The sequence below is a fragment of the Fundulus heteroclitus genome, chromosome 4 (genome assembly GCF_011125445.2).
Source record: "Fundulus heteroclitus isolate FHET01 chromosome 4, MU-UCD_Fhet_4.1, whole genome shotgun sequence".
Lineage (NCBI taxonomy): Eukaryota > Metazoa > Chordata > Actinopteri > Cyprinodontiformes > Fundulidae > Fundulus > Fundulus heteroclitus.
The window spans coordinates 31,922,914-31,945,128 of record NC_046364.1 but is presented as its reverse complement, the minus strand read 5'-3'; the positions used below and the strand labels follow the sequence as shown (position 1 = coordinate 31,945,128).

Sequence of the window (22,215 nt, the reverse complement as noted above, 5' to 3'; positions counted from 1 at the left end):
CTGCATTTACATTTACTCAGTTATATTTATAAGTAACCTTTAAAAATTTACTTCCAAGTAGCACAGTCCCGATACTAGTTTTTTCCAGACCGGGTACCAGTACGAGTACTTCAGTTTACATACTGGCCGATTCCAAGTACTGATACTGGGTAGTTAATAAAGTGGTATTTATAGATCACACATAACTTGAAAATATAATTGACCACTGAAAATTATTGATCATCAAGATTTTCAGTTATCTTCTCTCTGCTTTGTTTCTTTTGGAAGGTCAACAAACAACCTCTTGGTGTATAGCACCACAACCTGGTATAGCATGGTGTCTAGCCTCTGAGTTGCAGCGTAGTCCATCTCACAAGGAAAATCAAGCACAAAATTGGAGCTTCAATTGGAAATTCAATTGAAGAAACTCTATTGCCTACCTCCATCAATCAGAGACTCATCCGTCTTCGACGCAAGCCAATCAGCTTTGAACTGCTCCTCCACGAAGCCAATCAGCATCCTGGGTTCATCTTGAAAGAACTTCAAATCCACGTCTCAGCCTTCTACTCAGCAAACAAGCAGTGGCTGCGCGATGTCTGATTTGGACTCTGATGACTTGATTCAACCAACCTCCATCCCCTTCTCCACCATCGTAGCAAGCTCCACCTGGCTTCCTATGGTGCTCCTACAACACTCTCACTGCATTCCCTGTCACATCTCAATCGGTCCGGCAGAAGACCGCCATGATGAGCCTGGTTCTGCCAGAGGTTTCTTCCCAAAGGGGAGTTTTTCCTCTGCACAGTCGCTTCATGCTTGCTCATCATGGGCAGTTCATGCAAACCTGTGTTTATCCAAGTCGGACATCTGTCTTTCAGGTCCCTGAGTGAAGCATTGGTATCAGCTCACGCAGTCTACTGGATCCCACCAATTCACTTGAAGTAGATCATCTCGCAACCCAGCCTCTATGGACTAAACCAACTTTATCTATCTCCACTCCACCACCAGTTTCAGGATTGAGGGGAACATCCCTATTCTCATACATCTGCTTATGCATATTGAAGTATATTCCAGCGTGAATGTTTCCTGCCGAGGTCTGAGCACCAAAGTCTTAAAATATTGTATCAATAAATTCTTCTAATTGTCTCTTCTTTCCGTGTGAGTTTATCAGATTGAATTGTTATCAGTCCAGAGTATCAGGTTGATTTTACAAGTACGAGAATGAGTATTTACGGCTGGTATCTGTACCAGTAGCCCATTTGTGCATGTGCAAAAAAAGAATAACCTCCAGTTCAACAACTATCATTATTTTGTGAGAAAAATATACTGTAGTAGAAATTTGTTTATTAAACCTATTGACCTGTTACGTATTGTTCTGTCAATGTGCCCTCTGGTGGACCCATCGAAAAGGAGACAAGACTTTATTCTTAAGGTGGTCACATTGTTTAATTCTTACAAAAAACATAACTGTTGGTGACAAAAGACTTCAAACGGATCCATTTTGTTATCAACATTGTTAGAGTGCACAGTTAAGTACAGAGAAAATCAAATTTGAATTAAAATTTTCACAAGGAGAAGCAGCATTTGGTTCCTATGCTCCATTTATCTGGAACAAACTTCCAGAAAACTGTAAAAATGCGGAAAGCCTGAGTTTCTTTAAATCAAGATTAAAACACATTTGTTTAGGATTGCGTTCGACTGTTCTAGTTAAACTGTTTTACTGAAACATCATTTGTTCAACTGTTTTTTAATGTTAACTTTTAGTTTTTTCCATGTTCTATTTTGTTTCTACATTTTATTCCTACTTGCTTATATTATGGGTTTTTTCCTGGATTTTAATCATGTAAAGCACTTCGCATTGTCTCTGTACTGAAATGTGCTATACAAATAAATTTGCCTTGCCTTGCCGCTGTGTGACATATTCATCGTGTATGCACAGAGCAGTCAGTGTCCATCGACATCTGATTTAACAATTTGTTTCTGTATTTCTATTTTTGCCTTTAAATCATGGAATATCCACATGATTGCAACAAAATACAACAAAACACACCCCACCCAAATTAAGATTAAAGAAGAAAAAGGTAAAAGGTTATTTTGTTTGTGCTTGCGCAAATTAGCCAATGGTATGGATCATGCTTCCGGTTCAGATCGGGTAGTAACAGTGCTGCTGCTACCATCTAACAACTAAGCTGATGTTACGGTGTTCATTAATGGACTTATTAAATGGAATTTTCACTGGATTTTTGATTGTCTTTGTCTGATGGAGCCATCAATGGACACGTTACTTGCTGGAATTACTTTCATGCTACATACTAGCATGCCTGCCTGTGTCAACCAACAGGTTGGTTGAAGGGAGCCACTGTCCACTGGATTTCTCTGATGCCTGCGACATATGTCCCTCATCAAAATGTACTACAGTTGATGAGTTTTCAACATCACTAACGTTATCTCAGTTCTGTGGGCAAGTTGGATTTGAAACTCCCAGGCTGAAAAATGGTCCCAGCATGCCACTGGACACTCCCACAATTTATGTTAAAGTGAGACTTTTGTTTGTACACAAGCTTTATTGTTTTGATGTTATGTTCTATCTGCTGGGCCTGCTTTGACATTTGGGGATCAACTGAATATAGAGTAAACAATTAATACTGTTACTGAAGAGTTGATTTTAAAAGCTTTTGTGAAAAATAAATTTGATTTAGAAATGTTTAATTCTTCTGACTTTTGACTTTGCATTTTAAGACAAAGGACTGTACACCACTGGTTGCCAAAATCTGTCCGAATGTACATTACAACATTGGTTTTCAAGCAAGAAAGGGAAGGGCTTATTTAACGTATTAATGCATAAAGCATTGGATATTTTGTTGGCTGCCAACATGACTACAACAGACATGAAACAGAACTGAGAAATTGCACTCAGATGGAGTTCTACAAAAAGCCCAGAAGATGGTATAGGAGATGGACAGGCTAGAAAAGGGATTAACAAAGATCTAATCAAGTAAAGAGACATCTATAGTTTGAAGTGATATTTAGTTGTCTGTCCTGCTTGTCAGTAGCTTTAAGCAAAGCTGACCTTATTATGTTTTACTTAGCTAAATCTGCAGGTCTCTAAGTTATTCCAGCACAGCCAGCATTTTGCTTCAACTAAGTAGAGCACAGTGTTCCTTTGGCCTCGGGGGGCAAGCCAGACCATCAAAGTGAACCAGCTACCTCGGAGCGACGAGTGACCTGTGAGCTGCTGATTCCTGGCATGACAAAGAAGGTTCACCTGGGAGATTTCCAGTCGAGTGCACAACAGCAAGCCGGCTACAAAGCTTCCACCCAGGGCCAACAAAAGGTTCCTCAAAACATTTCCATGGTAGACCTTTTCTGCCTAATTTAAACACTGGTAATATCACAGTGAGTCAGAAAACATTGTGCTGAAAAATGGACTTTCATTTTCATAAATTGATCATCATTTGGAAATTATCAACCAAAACTAATTTAAATGGTTGTGTTTCCTCTTACTTTCAGTGACATGAAACATTTTGGTAAAATTCAAACACTGCTTCAAATTTGAAATCTACCAGGGGTATGAATAATGGTGAACTTAACTATAAATGCAAAGTGGTGGTCTGAGGAAATTATTATTAAAAAATTTGCTAAATAGCTATGTTTATTTCCTGTAACCCAACAAAGTGCACTGTCTCTTCTCATGAGCTAGATATATTATTACACCTCAGAGAGCTTGGTGGTAGACAGTAGAAGGCAATGTCGCCAGATCTTGTGAGAGAAACATGCGACCAGCTTAAAAAACAAAACAAAAAAACAAGCTCAATAGGACACCCAACACAGAGGCTGCCTCTAATCATTCTTAATGTATGTATTTAATTTAGTATCTACACACACCAGGACTTTGTGGGAGGTGTGTGTGCGTGTGGTGTGTGTGTGTGTGTGTGTGGGGGGGGTGGTAGAAGACCTAAAACAGTTACAGTTTCTACTCTGAATAGCAAGTATCCTTAATACACTGAGCTGACACAATGAAACCTTTGCCATCACTGATTTTTGTCAATATAGTTTGTTGCCTTATTGCATGTTTTGGATTAAAACTACATTTCCATGAATTTTGTAATCTAATAAAATTGTAGACGTTTTTTCTAAAGGATCCCTGAAAACACAGCAGAATATCGGCATGCTGTAAGTTCAATCAGCCTACCTTTTGAAGATAAGGGCAATGACAAAGTCGGGATTAACTCTGATTCTCCAGTCGCACTCTTTCCCAGGGGGGTAAGGCTGGGGGTAGTTTGGAGACAGAATCACACCTGAAGAACCACTGACGTTACCGCCGCAGGTTGCTGGAGCAATCCCGAATAATAGGAGAAAGAGAAAGAGGCAAGAGATGATTAAAGTCTTGATTTTGCTTTTATTTGGAAAGATGATGAGCCCTGGTTGTCCACTAACCTTTCCCATGGGTAGAAAGACAGGAAATGAGTTAGGTATACAGTGCAGGGGAGGTTTGTTAAAGAAGAGAAAATCACACCTTGCAGACAAATATTGCCTCCACAGGTGGTTGTAGATGGTGAAACAGCAAAACAGAGAGACAGATGGTGAGATTTAGTTACATACTGTGGGGCTAGGGGTAGTTAGGGGGGGGGGGAAAAATCACCCCTGGCAGTGCTGTGATTCCACATTAAGCCATGGAGCAGGGAAGAGATAATGTCAAGAGAGACAAAAAGATGCATTCAAGCAGCAATTTGGTAATGTGAAATAGGAGTTTGTAACATGCCGAGGTGTCTTCATGATGGCAGGAGTGCGTAAACAGATTATCATCATTGAAATGGTGGTAAACAAGGGTATTAACAGTTGCAAATTGTTGACAGGCTGAACACTTGCACAAAAATGCTCACGCACAGTGGAGTAGTGCGTAAAACAGTCTGTAATGTGTTTAATCATTGGAGTATTAAAACATAAGAGATTAACCTCCTGAGATGACAATGCAGCAAAGATGGATTCACATTTAAGACCACATTCCTCACTGAATCAAAGAACCAACACATTTTGTGTTTTACAAGCTTGGTTACAAGGCAAACTCTTGTTTCCCTACTGGTGTTAGAGGACTTTCTCTGAGTGTGCTGGCTCATAAAGAGAAGAAGAAAAGGAGGCCGAGTCATCTGACATGTAAAAATAGGGTGAATCTGCATACTCCCTTGCTGCAAATTCTCAGGTGTTCCACATGCTTCTTGTCGCAGGTCATAAAACCGGTTTACTGGCATTACTCATGTTGCATTTTTAGCTTTGAATGATGTCATAGTTCCTTCTCGACTTTAAATGATACAAAAAAAATCATAAGGTCGGGACATTTATGATAATTACTGTTGACTTACCATTTACCTACTCTGATTGCATTTGCATAAAAACCTGAGATCAATGGAGCAGCAAATTATGAAAGAAATATATAAAAGAATTTTGCCTCTACATCATACGATTACATTTAAAAAAAAAAAAAAACATTCATCTATCATGTCTTTTGCATGTTTGGTCTTGCCAAATAGCTTGAAGATAGAATCTCAGCTCTTCTCACATTTTTACATTCAAATATGCAACGCAGATTTCTGGTCTCCAGGTGAGTTAATTTCTTAACTGATAAACTCAAGTATGTTAGAAAAAGCTGTAGGGGGGAGTAAGAAAAGTAAAACAACACAAACTGGATAAACAAACTGCAGGAGAAGTGTGTGCATGTAACAGTAGAGTGGGGATGTAGGAGAACACTGGGCTTCACTACAGCAGCATGTATGCCAAATTAAAATGATAACGAAGAACTGAAAACAGTTTCTTTTCTATCATTCTGATACAAGAATAAAAGCCAAGTTGATGTTTGAAATTGCAGCATAAAAATGTTCACCTTATTTTGAACTAGTCATTTTGCCAAAAAGTTTCAGCAGAGGAGGCATTTCCTTGCCTCCTCACCACCTTTCACTGGGGTGCTATTCATTGTGACAGCCTACATCAGTTCTTGGTGTTGCAACTGCGGTGCTAATGACAGAAAGCCTCTACAATGTGTGGTGACAAGGGCAGAAAGAGTCACTGAGGTCTTAATCCTCTATTTAGAGACCATTTCCAAAGATAGATTTAAGGAGAAAGCTGCCGGTTTGTGAAAAATTCTTCTTACCTTTCCTACTGCTGTTTTAATCTCCTGCCAATCTGGTAAGAGGCATTGTATAGCTAAATTAACAACAACCACTATGTGCAACAACGTCAAAGTTTGCTTGTTACTAAACTCTTTCTAGAGTTTGAGTGTGGTCATTTGACATGTTATTCATTTATTAGGTTATGAATATATTCACTATGCCAAACATAATGATTTAAAGACCGGTATATTAACATGAGCAAACATTGTTAATAAAATGTGTTTATGTATATTTCCATTTTAAGTCTTTATTGTTTTAATGTTATCCTTCTTGTCATGTAAAGACATATTGCTTTCTCCATGATATTTTTTTTTTTTTCAAATTTTTGTTTCCAAATGTTGGTTACACTTTATAAGTCCAGATCTATCTTAAAATTGTTTTTGTCTTTGTATTTTATTCAGGCTTGGCTCCAGCACTGTGACAAATAATTTACTTTCTACTAAATTTCTTCTAGAGTTGTATTGTTTTTTAGATCACACAGAAATCTCTCAGATCATCAAACTAATTGTAAAATCAAACAAAGATGGTCCGATTAAACATACAACACATTTTTGTAATAGTAATTTCTGATTTTGCTCTCCAACTCAGTAAGTTATGAATTAGGCTTAACTGTGATTAGGGACATCTTTTTGGCTCATATTAACTTACCATAACAAGGACTAAATAACTGCCAGTCATGTAAGCTCAAAAAAACGACTAAAAATCAATATCCCGTACAAAATAAAGTAAGCTAAAAAATCTCAAAAAACAAACACATCTCATCCCTATGAAAAAAAAAATTGACAACAAATTGGAAACAAAGCAAATTACATCTATCATTCTGGATTTGGTCACAAGGCTGTTATTAAGGCTTGTAGACTCCAGCAAATTGCAGTGAGGACCATCATCCACAATTGGAGAAAACATGGAACAGGAGTGAACCCTCCCATGAGTGGCCTGCCTACAGCACTTACATCAAAAGTGCCTCAATCACTTATCCATATTATATGGACTGGGTTTGGCAGTGGCCTAGTAAAAATTTAGACCTAAAACCAAATGAGATGTTGTGGTGTGACCTTAAACACATTCCTCATGATTCGAAGTGAGCTGAAATCTGCCCACAGTGATGTGAAAGAGTCGCTGCTAGTTATCTACAATGCTCCAATTTACGAGATTTAGGTAGCTTTTTCTCATGATAAATTAAATTATAATATGAAGACTGCATTTTGCATTTGCTCAGGTTATCTTTGTCTGATATTAAAATGTATTTGATGATATAAAACATATTTGTGAAAAAGCAAGAACAGTAGAAGTCTGAGTTGGGCAAATATTTTTCACAACACAGTGTTTTCACTTCCTATCTAGAGAAGAAATGCTCAATCTGCGGAATGCTGCACACCTACCCATACAAGTTGGGGGATCCGGTTGCCAGAAGAACCTGTTATCCATCTGCACACATGTGATGGTGTCTTGGCCTTGCAGCTGATAGCCTGGGTCACACTGGAACGTCATGCTGTCACCTGGCTCCTTACTGTCTCCGTACCGAGAACCGTTTACAGGGATGCCGGGGTCGTTGCAGGACGTTGCTGTTGTGGCTGCATTGTTAACACAGAAATATCAAATTCTGGTACATGGCATATTGTGAAAACATGTTACCTGAATTATTTAGACACAGACCTTGTTTAATTACAATTAGCCAAATTATGTGTTGGTTTCACTAATCATCATTTGTGATGCAGTACTTTGGAAAAGTATTTAAAGACCTTTAGTCTATCCACATTGTCTTTTATTTTAGACAAATTCATCCAGAAATATCCTTGTGGCAATCTATTTCTACTTAGGAACAACAGTCTTTGTATGTCCTTGATTGTAAATGACTTACTTTTTGTTGTTAAAAAAACATTTCTACTTGCTGTGGGCAAATATGCAAAGCTCCAAAAAATATGCACAATGTAATGGTATTATAGGCTAATTGTTTCAAGATCTATGTAATAAAATAAAATACCATGGATAGATATTAATATAATTTGTAAATGTAGCTTATATGAAAATACAAGCTGTGTTAAAGTGATAAAATTGAACAAGCAACCAAATCAATGAAATAGTTATTGAATTAATAAACAATATCTTCATTATGAAACAACAATATCATTAGATCATCAATGTAAATATGCCTCAATTGTTGGTGGTAAACTGGTATACTTTTGAATTATCCCAGCTTACTTCTTAAAAAAATACTTAATGCATCATTACGACATGTCAGATTGCACTTATATATCCTTAAATCAAATCATTGAACAAGAGTCGAATGAAGACAAGATAGGAAAAATGTGTAGGAAAGGTAGCATGTAATATTAATTGAATCCAAAAACCTTTGCCTATTTGAATAAGTGCAATGATTTAGTGAATCAACATGGAGGTAAATATAAGGAATCATTACCATAGTAATGGAATAGCGGTGCTTTGATTATGTCAGGGTGTGTAAATATTTATTGTTTTATATTTGGGGTTGATGTGGGCACGCAGCAGAGAATGAGAGATAAAAAGTACGGAGTCTAAACATTTGTGGTATGTTTTAAAAATTACAGTCTTGTGCATTGGGTTTTCTATCTATATAAATATATGTGTGTCTGTGTGTGTGTGTGTGTTTTAATATTCAGTTGATACAGTGTTAGATTCTCCATGAAAATCTAAAAAGTATTACATAAAATTTTGAAGTTCCTGCATTTGGAAGTATAGTCTACTTTTAAGAGTGCGTTATATCTAAAATTGAACCATAGGTCTCTTGAGGCTCTCCTCAGTAGTCTACTTAGCATGCCTGGGTCTCTAGGTGACATGTAAAATGTCTCGTTCGGTTCTCCAGCTGTAGATTTTCCAAAAAAATTCCTATTATATATTGTTTTAGTGCTATATTAACTATTATGTTGCTAATATAAATCGAGTTTGTAAGACAAAACTGCTTGAGTTTACTAATTAGCTAATTTATTTGTTAAGTCAGTAATTGGCCTTCCTTTATAAAGGGATATAAATTAGAGCAGATGTCTTACATCAGTGATTTGATGGGATCATGATACAGCTTAAGTTTAATTCGAGGCCCTATTTTGCCTTTAATACCCAGTTTGATGGTTTCAAATTTAAATTAAGCTTCTTACTGGAGAATTGTATAGAAAATCCTTGCTTGCTGATAAAATAATCAGCATCAAACTGCAGAGTGAGGATGTTGAAAGTCGAGTGGATATCTTCAGGTAAGGCTGGGCCAGACCATTCTTTCAGCAGGATCCCACCATCTGAAGGCCCAGACGGACCGTCCCAAACTCTCAGAATGTCGTGACCGACCTCCGTGTCAAAGACAATGAAGTGGAGGCTGAGAAAACACACACAATAAACAATCTTTCCAACCAAAATCAAATGACGAACACCAGAAGGCAGAGGCACAATCCTAGCGGGCACATGAGTACACATAACTGTCAGCAGCTGCCATGATATGCTGGAAAGCACAGCAGTGGCTTTGGCAGCAAACATTTCTTTCTTATTAGTGAAAATAACATTTACTGACAATCTTGGTAGTTTTTTACCTTTTAGCCTACTAGTATTGCCCCTATTAGACTGGCTGGCTGTGAATAGCCAGGAGGCAGAATCAAGTAACCCCACAGTTGTTAGGACTCTTGCTTAGATGCCATTCCTCTTACTATTACATTATTTATCCTGCCATTTCCCCAGTTTTTTTTTTTTGATGCACAGTAGTGTGCACAATTGCTTTATAATTACCTGATAGTCTTGCCAGTGTCCGCCTCTATAGTCCAGGTGCAGTGGAGGTTGTTGTCATACGGAGCGGGATATCCAGGGGATAGAATCCGTCCAGACACCGCCCCGGTTATGTGACCTCCACACTCCGCTGTAATTTCAGCACACAGAAATTATTTTTGCGGTGAAAATATCTAAAATAAAGTAAATAAATAATACTTTAATGACAAAAACAGGTATTTCACATATGGCAGTTCTGCATTTGCCAAAATTGTCCTGAAAAGATAGAAAACAATTACTTGCAAACACAAAAAGCACATAAACCAATCACGTGCCAGCAGCAGATTTAGCAATTTGTTTAGGCATCTACACAGAGTGAAGACAACTTCTGACTGTAAAACTGTGAATCAAAATGGACAATAAAGGGGAAACTGTAAATGTGACATAGTGGCAGATGAGCTGATCAGAGCATTTTCAAAAACTGCTGATCTACCAGGATTTTACCAAGAAAATATACAGTCAGGATAAGTTATGTGGAAGAAAATACCTTGTAGGTATCAAGAGGGATTTTACGATGCGTCACTATTAGCGGCAGAGTTACCCATAATGCAGCAGTGTTTTTCTGTAACCATGACAGTTAGGATCCATAAGGAGATTTTTGCTGCTTGGTGTCTTGGAAAATTAAGAAAGTGCATGTGAGTTCAACATGTATCCTCAGGATTTATGGACAAAAGCGGCAAAAATCATTCTTTGGAGAGTTTGCTCGATGGCATGAATTACACAAATTACAAAAAGAAAGCCCATTGCTTGGAGTTTTTTGTGTCACATCTGTAGTTATCTGATTAGTTCTAACCTGTTGAAGCTGACCCTGTCAGTCCTGCTTTTGAAATCGTGCTCTGCCAGCTCCTTTACAGACTGATAAGATGTGTATATGGCATATGTCAGTTTGGCTGACATACGCAGGGACCCATGTGTTTTATGTGCATCATCTCTGCACACAAAACACATGGGGCCTTGAAACAGATTTGGTGCAACCACATGCATCATGGTAGATGGTAGGCACCGATTTCAACATATGCAACTTGAAAGGGATCCAACCTGCCATATTTTAACAGTTCAGGATGGTGTTGTCACATGTTGAAAATTTTCCTGGCACACTTCAGTGCCCTGAGTACCAACAGAGCCATTTTTGAATGTCACAGCCTACTTGGCTATTGTTGCTGACTATGTCCATCCCTTTATGACCATAAAGTGTCCATCTTTTGATGATGACTTCCATTAGTACAATCCACCATGTCACAGAGCTCAAATTATCTCAAACTGGTTTCTTGAGCTTGGTAATGAGTTTACTGTACTTCAGTGGCCTTCACAATAACCAGGTTTCAATCTAACTGAATGCTTTCGGGATATGGTAGAACAATAGCAACCAAAAACACATTCATGGTTAAATCTATGCCACGAAGAAGGCAGTTCTGAAGGAAAAAATTGAACTCAGCCTTTTAGTAGCAAGGTGAAACATAAAACTGGCAAGTGAGTATATCACAATTTTAAGGCCAGTGTTTTAGGTTAGATCTGTGTTTAAGTTTAGCATACATTTAATACAGGGTCTAACACTTTGAATGTAGGATATTCTGCATTCTTATTTTCATTAAGCTTCCCTGGTTGTAATTTCAACCCTATCATCATGTTGATTCATCTCTAAAAGAGGTCGCTTTACTACTTTGCTGCAATTAAAATGGAGCTGTGAAGGTTTGCGTTACATGGCAATCTGATTTAAAAATGCTTGAATCATTAGATCCACCTTGGTTCTGTTTTCAAGGTCAGTGAAAAACTTTGATGGTTGTTGTCCCATAAGAATCATTTATTGTTATTATGTTAGGGGAAAATGCTGCTTCAAGCACAAGAGAGACTTGAGTCTTATCTTATCCGTTAGTTATTTTTAGGCTAAAGGCAGAGGGAGTACTAAGAAGCAGAATGGAAGGTTCCAAGTAGATTCAAAATCATTGTGGTGATACACAGAACCCATGGCTCACTGAGCAAGGAGATCTCTGCTGATAAAAAAAACTGTTTTGTATAGGGCAGGCTTTATGTAAGTGTGTTCTTTGTACTTGTGTGAGTTGAACCATAATTACTGCCCTTTAATCTACAATATCATGACAACCTACTTCAATTGCATTATCCTAAGGAAGATGCACATAGATGAAGAGTTGAAAGTGCAGACCAAAACAAAGGTAGGGAATCACACAAAAATGGCCAAAAACACCCTGATGTATTACTTAAAATACGTGCAAAAACTAACATATAGGAATCTTTACACCCACGTATAGGATTTTCCCTGTCACTGTTGATGAAAAACAGAAGAGGAAAGATCGTTCTCTCTTTTATAATATATTGCATATATAAAATGGCAAACAGGCTTAAATCGGAGGCAACTGGACTTTTGTTCAGTTTCTGAAGACGTTTCAACACCTATCCAGGAGTCTTTGTCAATTCTGGTGGCTCGCACATGACATCTATTAAGACATCTCGACAGCTCACACTTGACATCTATTAAGCCTGGTCCAGTAACCAAAAACTGCAATCGGGAAAGAGATATTATACACATATGCGCATCCACTTGTGTCTCTAACACTTCTGTGGCTGCCAAAGGACCCCGGACCCGCAGAGGCACTGACTTAACTAAACCCTTGAAGGTGTGCTTCCTCACTGATGTTGGCAGCAGATGCTCTAAGTCCTGTGAGTTGTGAGGCATTGGTGATACATGTTTGCCCACCACATCCAACAGATGCTCAACTGGATTAAGATCTGAGGAAATCTGTCAGAAAAGTCAATACCTAAATTTTTCTGTTGTGCTCATCAAATCACTCCTGAAGCATTTTGACTTTGCGGCATTATCCTTCTGAAAAAGACCCCAGTCAACAGAAAATACCATTTTCATTCAAAGAGCTTTGATCCAGTTTTAGCTCAATTGACCATTATTGCCACTTTTGGTAATAGACCTGTTCACCCCAACTGGTCTGCGGCTATGCAGCTTTGGTGTTGGAGGAGCTCTGGCTCAGCCGTCTAACCACCAGTCAAACTCACTCAAATCCACACACTTGTGGATTCTCCTGCTTCCAACACATCAAGTCTGACAGCTAAATGTTTCTTGCTGCCTAATATCCCACCCCCTGTGCAATGGTGAAGAGATAATCAGTGTTGTTCAATTCAACTGAAAGTGGTCATGACGTCATACCTGACCAGTGAATAGGGAAGATCAAATGAGCTATGAACAAGGACAAAAGACCAAGGTATAAAAGCATCCATCGAAGGAAAGACAAACATTCTGTTTGACTAAGTGTGGGCGATACAAAGAGAGAGACAGCACAGTAAAAGCCTGGGGCAAGGCCGTCTCCATGCTATTATACCCTATGTGGGAGACAAAAAGACAGACATAGATGGAGACAATCAGAGAGGTGGCAAAACAAACAGAAAGAACAATAGAGAGGGAGCTAAAGCCGTAGTTTATCCAGAGTTAAGCCAGTAAGTATTCTCTTGGTTGTTGGATTAGCTAAAGCAAGGCAGGGACAGAGCAACTGAAATTAATGATAAACTGAATGACAGACAGTTTTAATCTCATACAATAAAAAAGCCTTAATCCATTGTTATTCAAACACAAATCAAGTCTACACAAACATTCCTTTAGTTGCCATTAGCAACTGCATCAAGCTCAGTCCTACCCCAAAAAGCACAGGTGTACTGGTACAAGGTTTGACTTCCATTATGTGCTATTTTCTGCATCTCTCCAACATAACAGACATTCCAGAAAATTGGTTTTATTTTTGAAAAATATGCAAAGTAACATTATTTCTTGATAAAGGAAACTTGTGAATTTTAACTAAGATGAAATTACTTGAGGGATTCAAATGCAGTTGGAAACAATGTAGCGATGCAATTTACTAAATGCTGGCATTTGGTCAATGATGTGGGATCTGATTGGCCAGCTGGACATTCTGCAGCCAAAATATTCCAAACACCGTACATCACTCCAAAATCACGACAAAGTCATTTTCCAATAATAAGTCTCCGTCCCGCATAATCAAATACAGAAAATTGGCAACTAAACCTAAATCTGCATGTTTACAAACCCTCAAACATATTAATCTGGTCTATTTGTACAAAAATAAAGCAATTTGTGCAGCAGAGTTGGTGGTTGGATACCTTCACTAACTTCCCCCAAAGTTTCATGTAATCAAAAAAAAAACATTCAATATGTTGTATGTTATTCTTCAAATTGTATCCATCTTCAAAATGTAAAGAAATAACTATTTTTTGGACAGTCATCATAACGCTGTTAATTTTTTATTTTTATTTTTTAAAAGCAGAGTTCACAATATCAACCTTTTCACAATATGTATACATTAGTTTAGCTGGATACATATTTCATCGTCTAAGAAGTGAATTAGCACAGCTGCTAACCTATGCATGGTGGTCTGTCAAGATCAACAAGAAGGGCAACAATCAGAGAAGCAGTCAAAAGGACCCTGGTAACTCTGGAGGAGTTGCATATACCCACAGCTCAGGTATGAAAATATGTTCATTTGACAGCTATCTATTGTGCACTCCACAAATCTGGTCTTTATGAAAGAGTGGCAAGAAGACATGTTTTTAAAAGAAAGCCATGTCAGGTCCTATTTTGTTCACTGGCAGAAACAATTCTTGAATGTTCATTTTTTCAGTCATGTATGTAGTAAGAATGAATTCTGCTGATCAACATTTACATTTCTCTATGGTTCCATTGATAAATATCCAGTGAAAAGTATTGAAAGACCATACAACCTAGACTGAACGGTGTGGATTTAATTTTAGAAGCAAGATTAATTCCCCCACTGTGGGCCGATAATACATATATTTCTATTATAAAAATCTATATTTTTTATTTTTCATTTTCTGAAATAGTATTTTTTAAAGACATACAAGATGTTGGTCTGCATTTTGCTGCAACCCATAAAGGGGACATTGCAGTCATTGTCAGGTGAGGCCAAAATGTTACCTTCTGGTCTATGTTATGTACAGCAGAAGCTGATGCAGCTCCTAAAACATCATCTCCACTGTGAAAAATCATGCTGTGGGGAGCTTTATGGCTAAGAATAAATTGTAAAAAATGTCAGTCTGTAGATAAGAGGTAATACCCCTTAAAGACGTGTGTAAAAAGGTGATTCTCAAAGTATTGACTTAGGGATGCCAAATACATATGCAAACTGCATTTATTAGTATGTCATAAAAATACATTTAATAACCCTGTATTTTTTTTCTACTCACTTTAAAATTGTGCACTAATTGGTGTTGGTTCATCATATAAAATCAATAGAAATATAAATGTTACAGCAAAGTTTGGTTGTATTACCCAAAATGGGAAATTAGGAATGAACTGTTCAAAAGTGTCTGCTATTGCCAACAAAGATTTATCCAACAAGTTGCGCTTGGTAGATTATCAAATACTTTACCACACGGTGACATGTAAATTATATTTGAGCTTTTATGTCATTTGCTTTTGGGGATTTTAGGTTAGTCTGTCTCTACTTGTGAATGAAACAACCATAAAAACTACTCACTGACATTTCTTTGCGAGAGAGCAAACATTACACAATCAACAGGGGACAAAATGTTGACTGTCAAAATACTGTCAAAGCCAGATAGACTTATGTTAACAGATGAAGCAGAAAGACCCCTTTTTATGCAAAGGAGTTGTAATAGTACCACTTAAAATATTTGCCACAGTGTTGAATCAGTCCCCATAAGCTCTGTTCAAAATATTCACCTGTGTTGACTCACACATCTGCCAACTCACTCTCTTTTTTTGAGTCTTAACGCTGCAGCCTACAAATTGAATCCAGTTAATACCACCCTTACTTGCTTCAATCATTATTAAACTAGATTAAAATTGCCCATGGGTTAATAATTAAACTGCTGTAACATTTAATTATTTATATGCAGGGATGTCTATATGTTTGTTGGCATACTAACCAATACAGGAAGGAAGCGGTTTGTCCCAGACACGCCTATCTCCACTCAGACAGGTAAGCGTACTGCTGCCATGAAGCGTATACCCGGGGTTGCAGGAGTACAGGACAAACGTGTTGGCATAATGACCATCGTCCTGGATCTTATAGCCGTAACTGGGAACTCCGGGCTCCTCACAGCGAATCAGGTCAAAACCTAAAAAAAGTGACACACACATGCAGAGGAACACACAAAGGATGAGTTAGACACACACATACTATGTAGATTTTCACAGCCTAAACTAAATGAATGATAAATTAAACAAAGGTATTACCATTTCAGATGGTAAATTGTAGGGTCACTCTGACCAGTTGCTAAATACCTTCACTTCTAGAAAAGTTTCTGAATTTGAATTTTTTTTAATGTCAAATATGTCTTAGACAGATACAATAAACAAATAACCCGATTTTTTTCTAATGCTTAAATATTTTTTACTTTGTTCATAGATGCAGTACATCCCAGTTAATGATCTAATTGTACAGAGGTTTTAGGAGAAAGGCAGTAAAAATATTGTAATATTGCTTGTACATCATGAGAGTGACACACATTACAAAAACTGTACCTTTCCCTAAAACTGGTCAGAGAAGCTCACAAAAAAATCTAAAACTGAAGCTATAGAAGCTGTGGTAATTTTCAGCGAGTACTGGTTGCTTTTTACATGTGAAGTTGCTTTTTACATGGTCAGTTACATTGTCTGTATGTCTGACTTAGCATTGCATGACAGAAGACTTTTCTTAAATTAAAAACTTCCAGTCTGACTAAAATCTTCAAAAACATTGCTGAAGAATGTTTTATGGTCCGATAAAACCAAAGTTAAGCCAAAATTCCTAAGGATCTGTTTCCACAAAGACAAAAAAAAAAACATACAAACTAGTTCAGTCCATTTACCATTTACAAACAATGGCACAACAATAGTAGTAGTAGCATTATGCTATGCAGTTAGTCTTCATCCAAAATCTTTGTGTCTGCTAGAAAGCTGAAGTTGAAAAAGGATGCATTTTTAGCATTACAGTGTATCCAAGCACACAGCCAGTTCAACAAAAACGAATGCTTCATCAAAAGTAAATAGCATATTTCTCCTAGTTCAGACCTGGCTGAAATAAAAGAGATGTCCTCAGTCTGGCAGGACTGGAGAACTTTGGCAAGGTAAAGTATGAAAATATAACAAAATCAAAATGCAGCATTCCAAAATGCTTTTAAGAAGACTGAATGCTAAAATGTAACAAAAAGCCATGTTGACAAATAGGATGTACTAACCAATACAATCTCATTATTTTACTTTGTTATTTTTCTTTCTCCAATAAAGGATTTCAGCTTGTTTTTCAAATTTGACGCATATGCTAAAAATCTGAATTGGTTTATCTTGGCTTACTTCTTTTCACATAAAAAAACTAGAATATGAAGCTGGATGTGTACATCTCTTGGATCCATTGCATGTAAGTAGCACCAGCCCTAATTGTGTGATATTGATGAAACAGAAATAGAGGAAACATCTGTGGAAATACATCAAGTAGTAAATTAAGATGCACTGCAAATGCATGTTGATCAAAACCTTCGTAACATTCTTATACCATAAGGAGAAACAAAAGCCCTTTAGCATCACTGGCTGTCTTTTTTTTAATTCCCAGAGATTGTTGCTGATTCAAAAAGAACATTCTTCCTCTCATCAGGGGAGCCGGAGTTGCTGTGACATGCTAGCACTACATGGAATCGGATGCAAAAGTGAATATGTGGGGAAAAAAATAAAATTCTTCACTTTAAGATGTAGATCGTGTTCGTAAATTTTTGGGCAGCTGTGACAGTTTTTGACAGCTTGACCTAGACCATATTAGTACAGTGAAGTTACAAATGGAATGCTGGCAACACGCAGGCCATTCTTTCCAGAATATGAGACCTTTCTTATTTTATTTTTTGACTATATACAGTCTGTGTATCAACCATACCATGTCAACTTTATTTATAAAGTACTTTAAAACAACCGCAGCTGAAATTAAGTGCTACACAGAACTGCAAACTATAAACATATATTAAATGAAAAAAAAAAACATAAATAAGACATTGAAGCAATAAAACATTTAACACAATTAACCAATTAAAACAAACAATGTCAAACTAAGTTTTGCTGAGGTTATAAGACAAAGACTAAAATGGGTTTTAAGACACATTTTTTTAAAGTAAGCTGTAAAGGAGCAGCTCTAATCTGCAAGAGAAGGTTATTCAACAATTGAGGAGACACAATAGAGAAGGCCTTGTTCCCTTTGAGCCTCCTCCTAGACGTTGGTACCGACAGGAGCTGCTGTTTGACTGACCTCAGGGACCAAGAAGTTAAGAAGAGATGAAAAGGTTCAGAGAGGTATGGCCGAGCAAGATCATTCAAACGTTTAAAAACGAAAATAAGAATTTTCACAGGCAGCCAATTGACTGAAGTCAGAACAGGGGTGAAGTGTTCAGTTTTATGTCCACCAGTTAAAAGCCATGTAGCAACATTTTGGAAAAGTAGCAGATGAGAGAGCAAAGGCTGTTTCACTACAGCATAAAGTACATCACAGTAGTCTAAGCTGGACAAATAAACAAGTGGATCAGTGCCTCAAATAGTTGCATGGAGAGAAAAGATGTAACTTTTGCTAACCACCTTAAAAGCTGAATTTTTCAACTGTACAACTTAGAATATATGTCTAACTTCAAACTCAAATTGGTAACAGCTGATTAATGCTGTTAAAAGGTCCCAAATAAACAGTGTGGAACTCACAGGGGCCACTCGGTCTGTCACAGCATCACATCAGCCAAGCTTTGATATCCTTTAAGCAATGCAATAGAGCTTTGCTTAAAAAGCTGTCCTTTCTCTTTAATGGCAGATAGACCTGACAATCGTCGGCATATACAGTAAGTGGAAGTAAGTTCCATACCTTCCAAGTATGGAACCTAGAGGCCATGAAAACAGGGAAAAAAGCAGTGGCACTGGAACTAGGCCCTGCTGGACCTCATACGACAGAGGAGCACAGGGTTATCTGATTCTAAAACGTTGACACAGAAAGACCAACTAGCCAGATAAAATTTAAACTAATCAGATGTTGTGTTGTGAATGCCCATTAAGTGATTAAACACAATATGTGTTTGTAAGATGTTGTAGTTCACTAAGACAATGGCAGCAGTTGGGTAAATTAGGACCAAAACAGCATTGTCAGTGTCTAGAATCACATGCCAAAAAGGTATCATTAATGACATAATAATAATCCTGATTCGGTGCTATGGACACCTTTAAAACCAGGCTGAAAGATTTCCAGGATGCCATTTTTATCCATGACTGATTGTAGTTAGGAAAATACAATATTTTCAAGAAACTCTCCAAACAAATGACAGCTTAGAAATACATCTATAACTATGCAAAACAGAATGATCTAGACCGGGTTTCTTAAGAAGAGGTTAGGCTTCTGTGTATTCAGCAAGGATCACACCAAAGTGTAAGCTACAACTTATGATGGTAAGAACACAGTTTGCAATACTTGGAAATAACTTTTTATAGAATGGTAGAGGAACAGAATCCCGTGGGGAGCTTGCTGGCCTAAGATGACTCACCAGATCCTCTAAAAAGAGACCTACAGACTCAAACTGATTAAAGACAGCAGAGCCAGCAGCTGAGACAAAAGGGTTAGTCAGGACACGTAATACGTGCCCTTGTGGTGGCAACCTTTCCAGTAAAAAAAAACATTAAGAAATTATTACACACTTCAGGAGAGGCTTCCAAACAAGTGTTCTAGGGAAGGGTTAAGAACGGAGTCAAGACACGGTTATGTCTGTTGGATGGCACAACATTTTAAAATATGTTATGTTTGCCTCTTTAACAGTGTTCTGGTCCTGATGCCAGCTCTCTTTCACAATTTTATGACACCTTGCAGTCTGCTCTCATTTCTGCTCCGCTCTGCAACATTCCCTCCAGCCATCAGGAGTCCCCTCCTTAAACCACGGCTTAGGGTTTGGCTTAGGCTGCATTGTTTTCAATGCACTCATGTGCGGGGCCAGTTAGTGACTGTAACAAGTTAAAGGAGTAGGAAAGGCTTTAAAAGACTCATTTACCAGTTTTTCAGGTCAATATAAATATAATATTAAATAATCAAGCTTTACTGTCATTATGTGTTTCCATGATGAAATTTTGATGGGACAGAAACTGGTTCAGAATGCTCATAATTACACATAACATATAAAGACAGCTATCTTTGATCTTTCCATTTTTTTAAAACTTTTGATGGTACTGGCTAATAACAACACTCCATGAGGGGCTTAAGCATACATATAGTCCTTAGCAGCTAATTAAGTAATTTTCCATGTCAAGATAGCAGTTTACAATACTGTGCAATAAAGTTAGTCGCATAATTGTGCAATTTGCATGGATGTCTAACCAGGCAGTCCCAGAAAGACTGAAGTGTGCGAATATACATTGGTAGCAGACAGAAGACGTTTTATCATTCTTTCCCTTTTATCTCTTCTTTCTTTCACCTATTCTCTTTCTTTCTTTTTTTCCTCTTGTTCTTCCTTTACTCTCCTACTTTCCCATTGCAGTGTCCACATAACTTGAAATTCTCCCCGCAGGAATCACAATAAAAATATTTACATGCATAAATCAAGCGGAGCACTATGGCGAAAGCTGATTGCTCCACTTGTGAAAGTAAAATCTGTCAAGCTCTATTTGGCATTAAGACATCAATTCTTATTGCCACATTGCTAGACAGGACACTGGAGAAAAAAAAGAAAAAAAAAGAATACACATTGGTTATTTTAATCAGATCAGAAACCTGTGTAACCAGTAGTGTGTTTGTAACATGTAATAGATTATGAATTTGAGGGATGGTTTGTTAACTTTCAGCAGGGGGCGACGGCCCTTATAGCTTTGGGAAAGTAGTTTTTAAGTCTCTTAGTTTTAAATTCAGTGTTCCTTAAGCGTTTCCTTTATGGAAGAGGGGATGGAGATTAAAATTGGCAATTGTGATAAAATGATTGTGGTTTGGCATAATCCCAGTTAGAGCCTGAGAAATAATTTATAGAGGTTGCATTGTATTTGACGGTGAGGCAGATAACCAGGTTTGTACAACTGACCTCAAATGACGTTAGTTCAGAGCTGGAAAATACACGCTGTGGAAGACTGTTTACATTTGTAGTCCTTTTAGTATACAGTGGCTGTTCCTCCTTCTCTCTCAGAAATCTGGGACAAGTTTAAGTAGCAGCAATCCTCAGCAAAAAGTTTGGAATTGACAAGGTCCTCCTTGCCACTCTACAATGTCTCAGTGAGACACAAAAAAAGTTAATGGGAGCTTAAGAAATCTCTAAGAATAAAAGTTTTACTTTCCAAGGAACTGGTGTTCATCAGACTAAACCCTGGAGGGAGTTGGACCTGGTACCTTAGCTACTTCAGGTCGGGGATAATGGTGAAGCGGCATTAGGTTCCGGAGATCTATCCAGCGCAAGTTGAGCCAGAGGGGAAACAGGCGGTGAATCTGATGAGCCTTGTCTTCACCAAATCCGCCTAAGGACACCAGGCAAGGATCACCTGGATCAGGGAAACAACTGCACAAATCCTCCCAAATGGTCCATTCGATCCCTGATAAGAATGTATCAGGGTGATCGTCAATTTTTTCATCCATCCTCTTTGTTTACCACGGTGGCAGTGAGGGTAATGTTAGAACCCGGTACAAGTGAATTAGACTTCCTGACAGAAGTGGGGGCAAGGTCCATTATTGTTAAACATGGCTAGGTTATAGTGAGGAGGTTTGAGATTCAACAATGTTTGGTCAACATGCACCAGCAAAGACTCATTTTTACGTATGACTAGATTTAGAAGTAGAGTAGCATGAGCAAAAATAAATCAAGCAAAGACAGATTAGCAGCCATACACACTGGCACTGTCTTGCCATGACCTTATCTTAAAGGATAATGATACACAAGCCAATAAACCCTAAATTCACGTATGCCAGCATATTTCAGGGGTTTAATCTCCACTTGTATCCATGGACTAAACTACCACAAATGCTGTTGTTTGATCTTTTTACATAGCAGTAAAGAGATAACATATGAAGTTATGCAATAGGCAATGATAGAAACAGCTCTTCAATCTTACACCAAAAGTAACTTTTTACTGGAGGTTTAAATGAGCTTGTGCAGGGTGTCTGTAAATGCCAATCTGTTCCCATATCTATTAAGCAGATGCATTTCACTTCTGTTAACCTTTCTTGTTATTGTCATGCATATGTTCTGTCATTTCTTACTGCTATATTAAAATAGGCTTTAACATTGGGCCTTATTGAACCTTCTTGCTTCT

At 37.7% G+C, this 22,215-nt stretch overlaps 1 protein-coding gene across 1 annotated transcript in view; it reads right to left on the bottom strand.

The window, feature by feature from the left end:
• LOC105919706 (CUB and sushi domain-containing protein 1) overlaps positions 1-22,215 on the bottom strand; it is a 201,299-nt gene that overhangs the window by 122,934 nt on the left and 56,150 nt on the right. The window contains exons 16-20 of the mRNA XM_036136395.1: positions 15,870-16,061; positions 9,888-10,014; positions 9,272-9,483; positions 7,523-7,714; positions 4,169-4,307 (exon numbers count right to left, since the gene is read on the bottom strand). Of these exons, the coding sequence (XP_035992288.1) occupies positions 4,169-4,307; positions 7,523-7,714; positions 9,272-9,483; positions 9,888-10,014; positions 15,870-16,061 (862 nt within the window). The remainder of the gene's footprint in view (positions 1-4,168; positions 4,308-7,522; positions 7,715-9,271; positions 9,484-9,887; positions 10,015-15,869; positions 16,062-22,215) is intronic.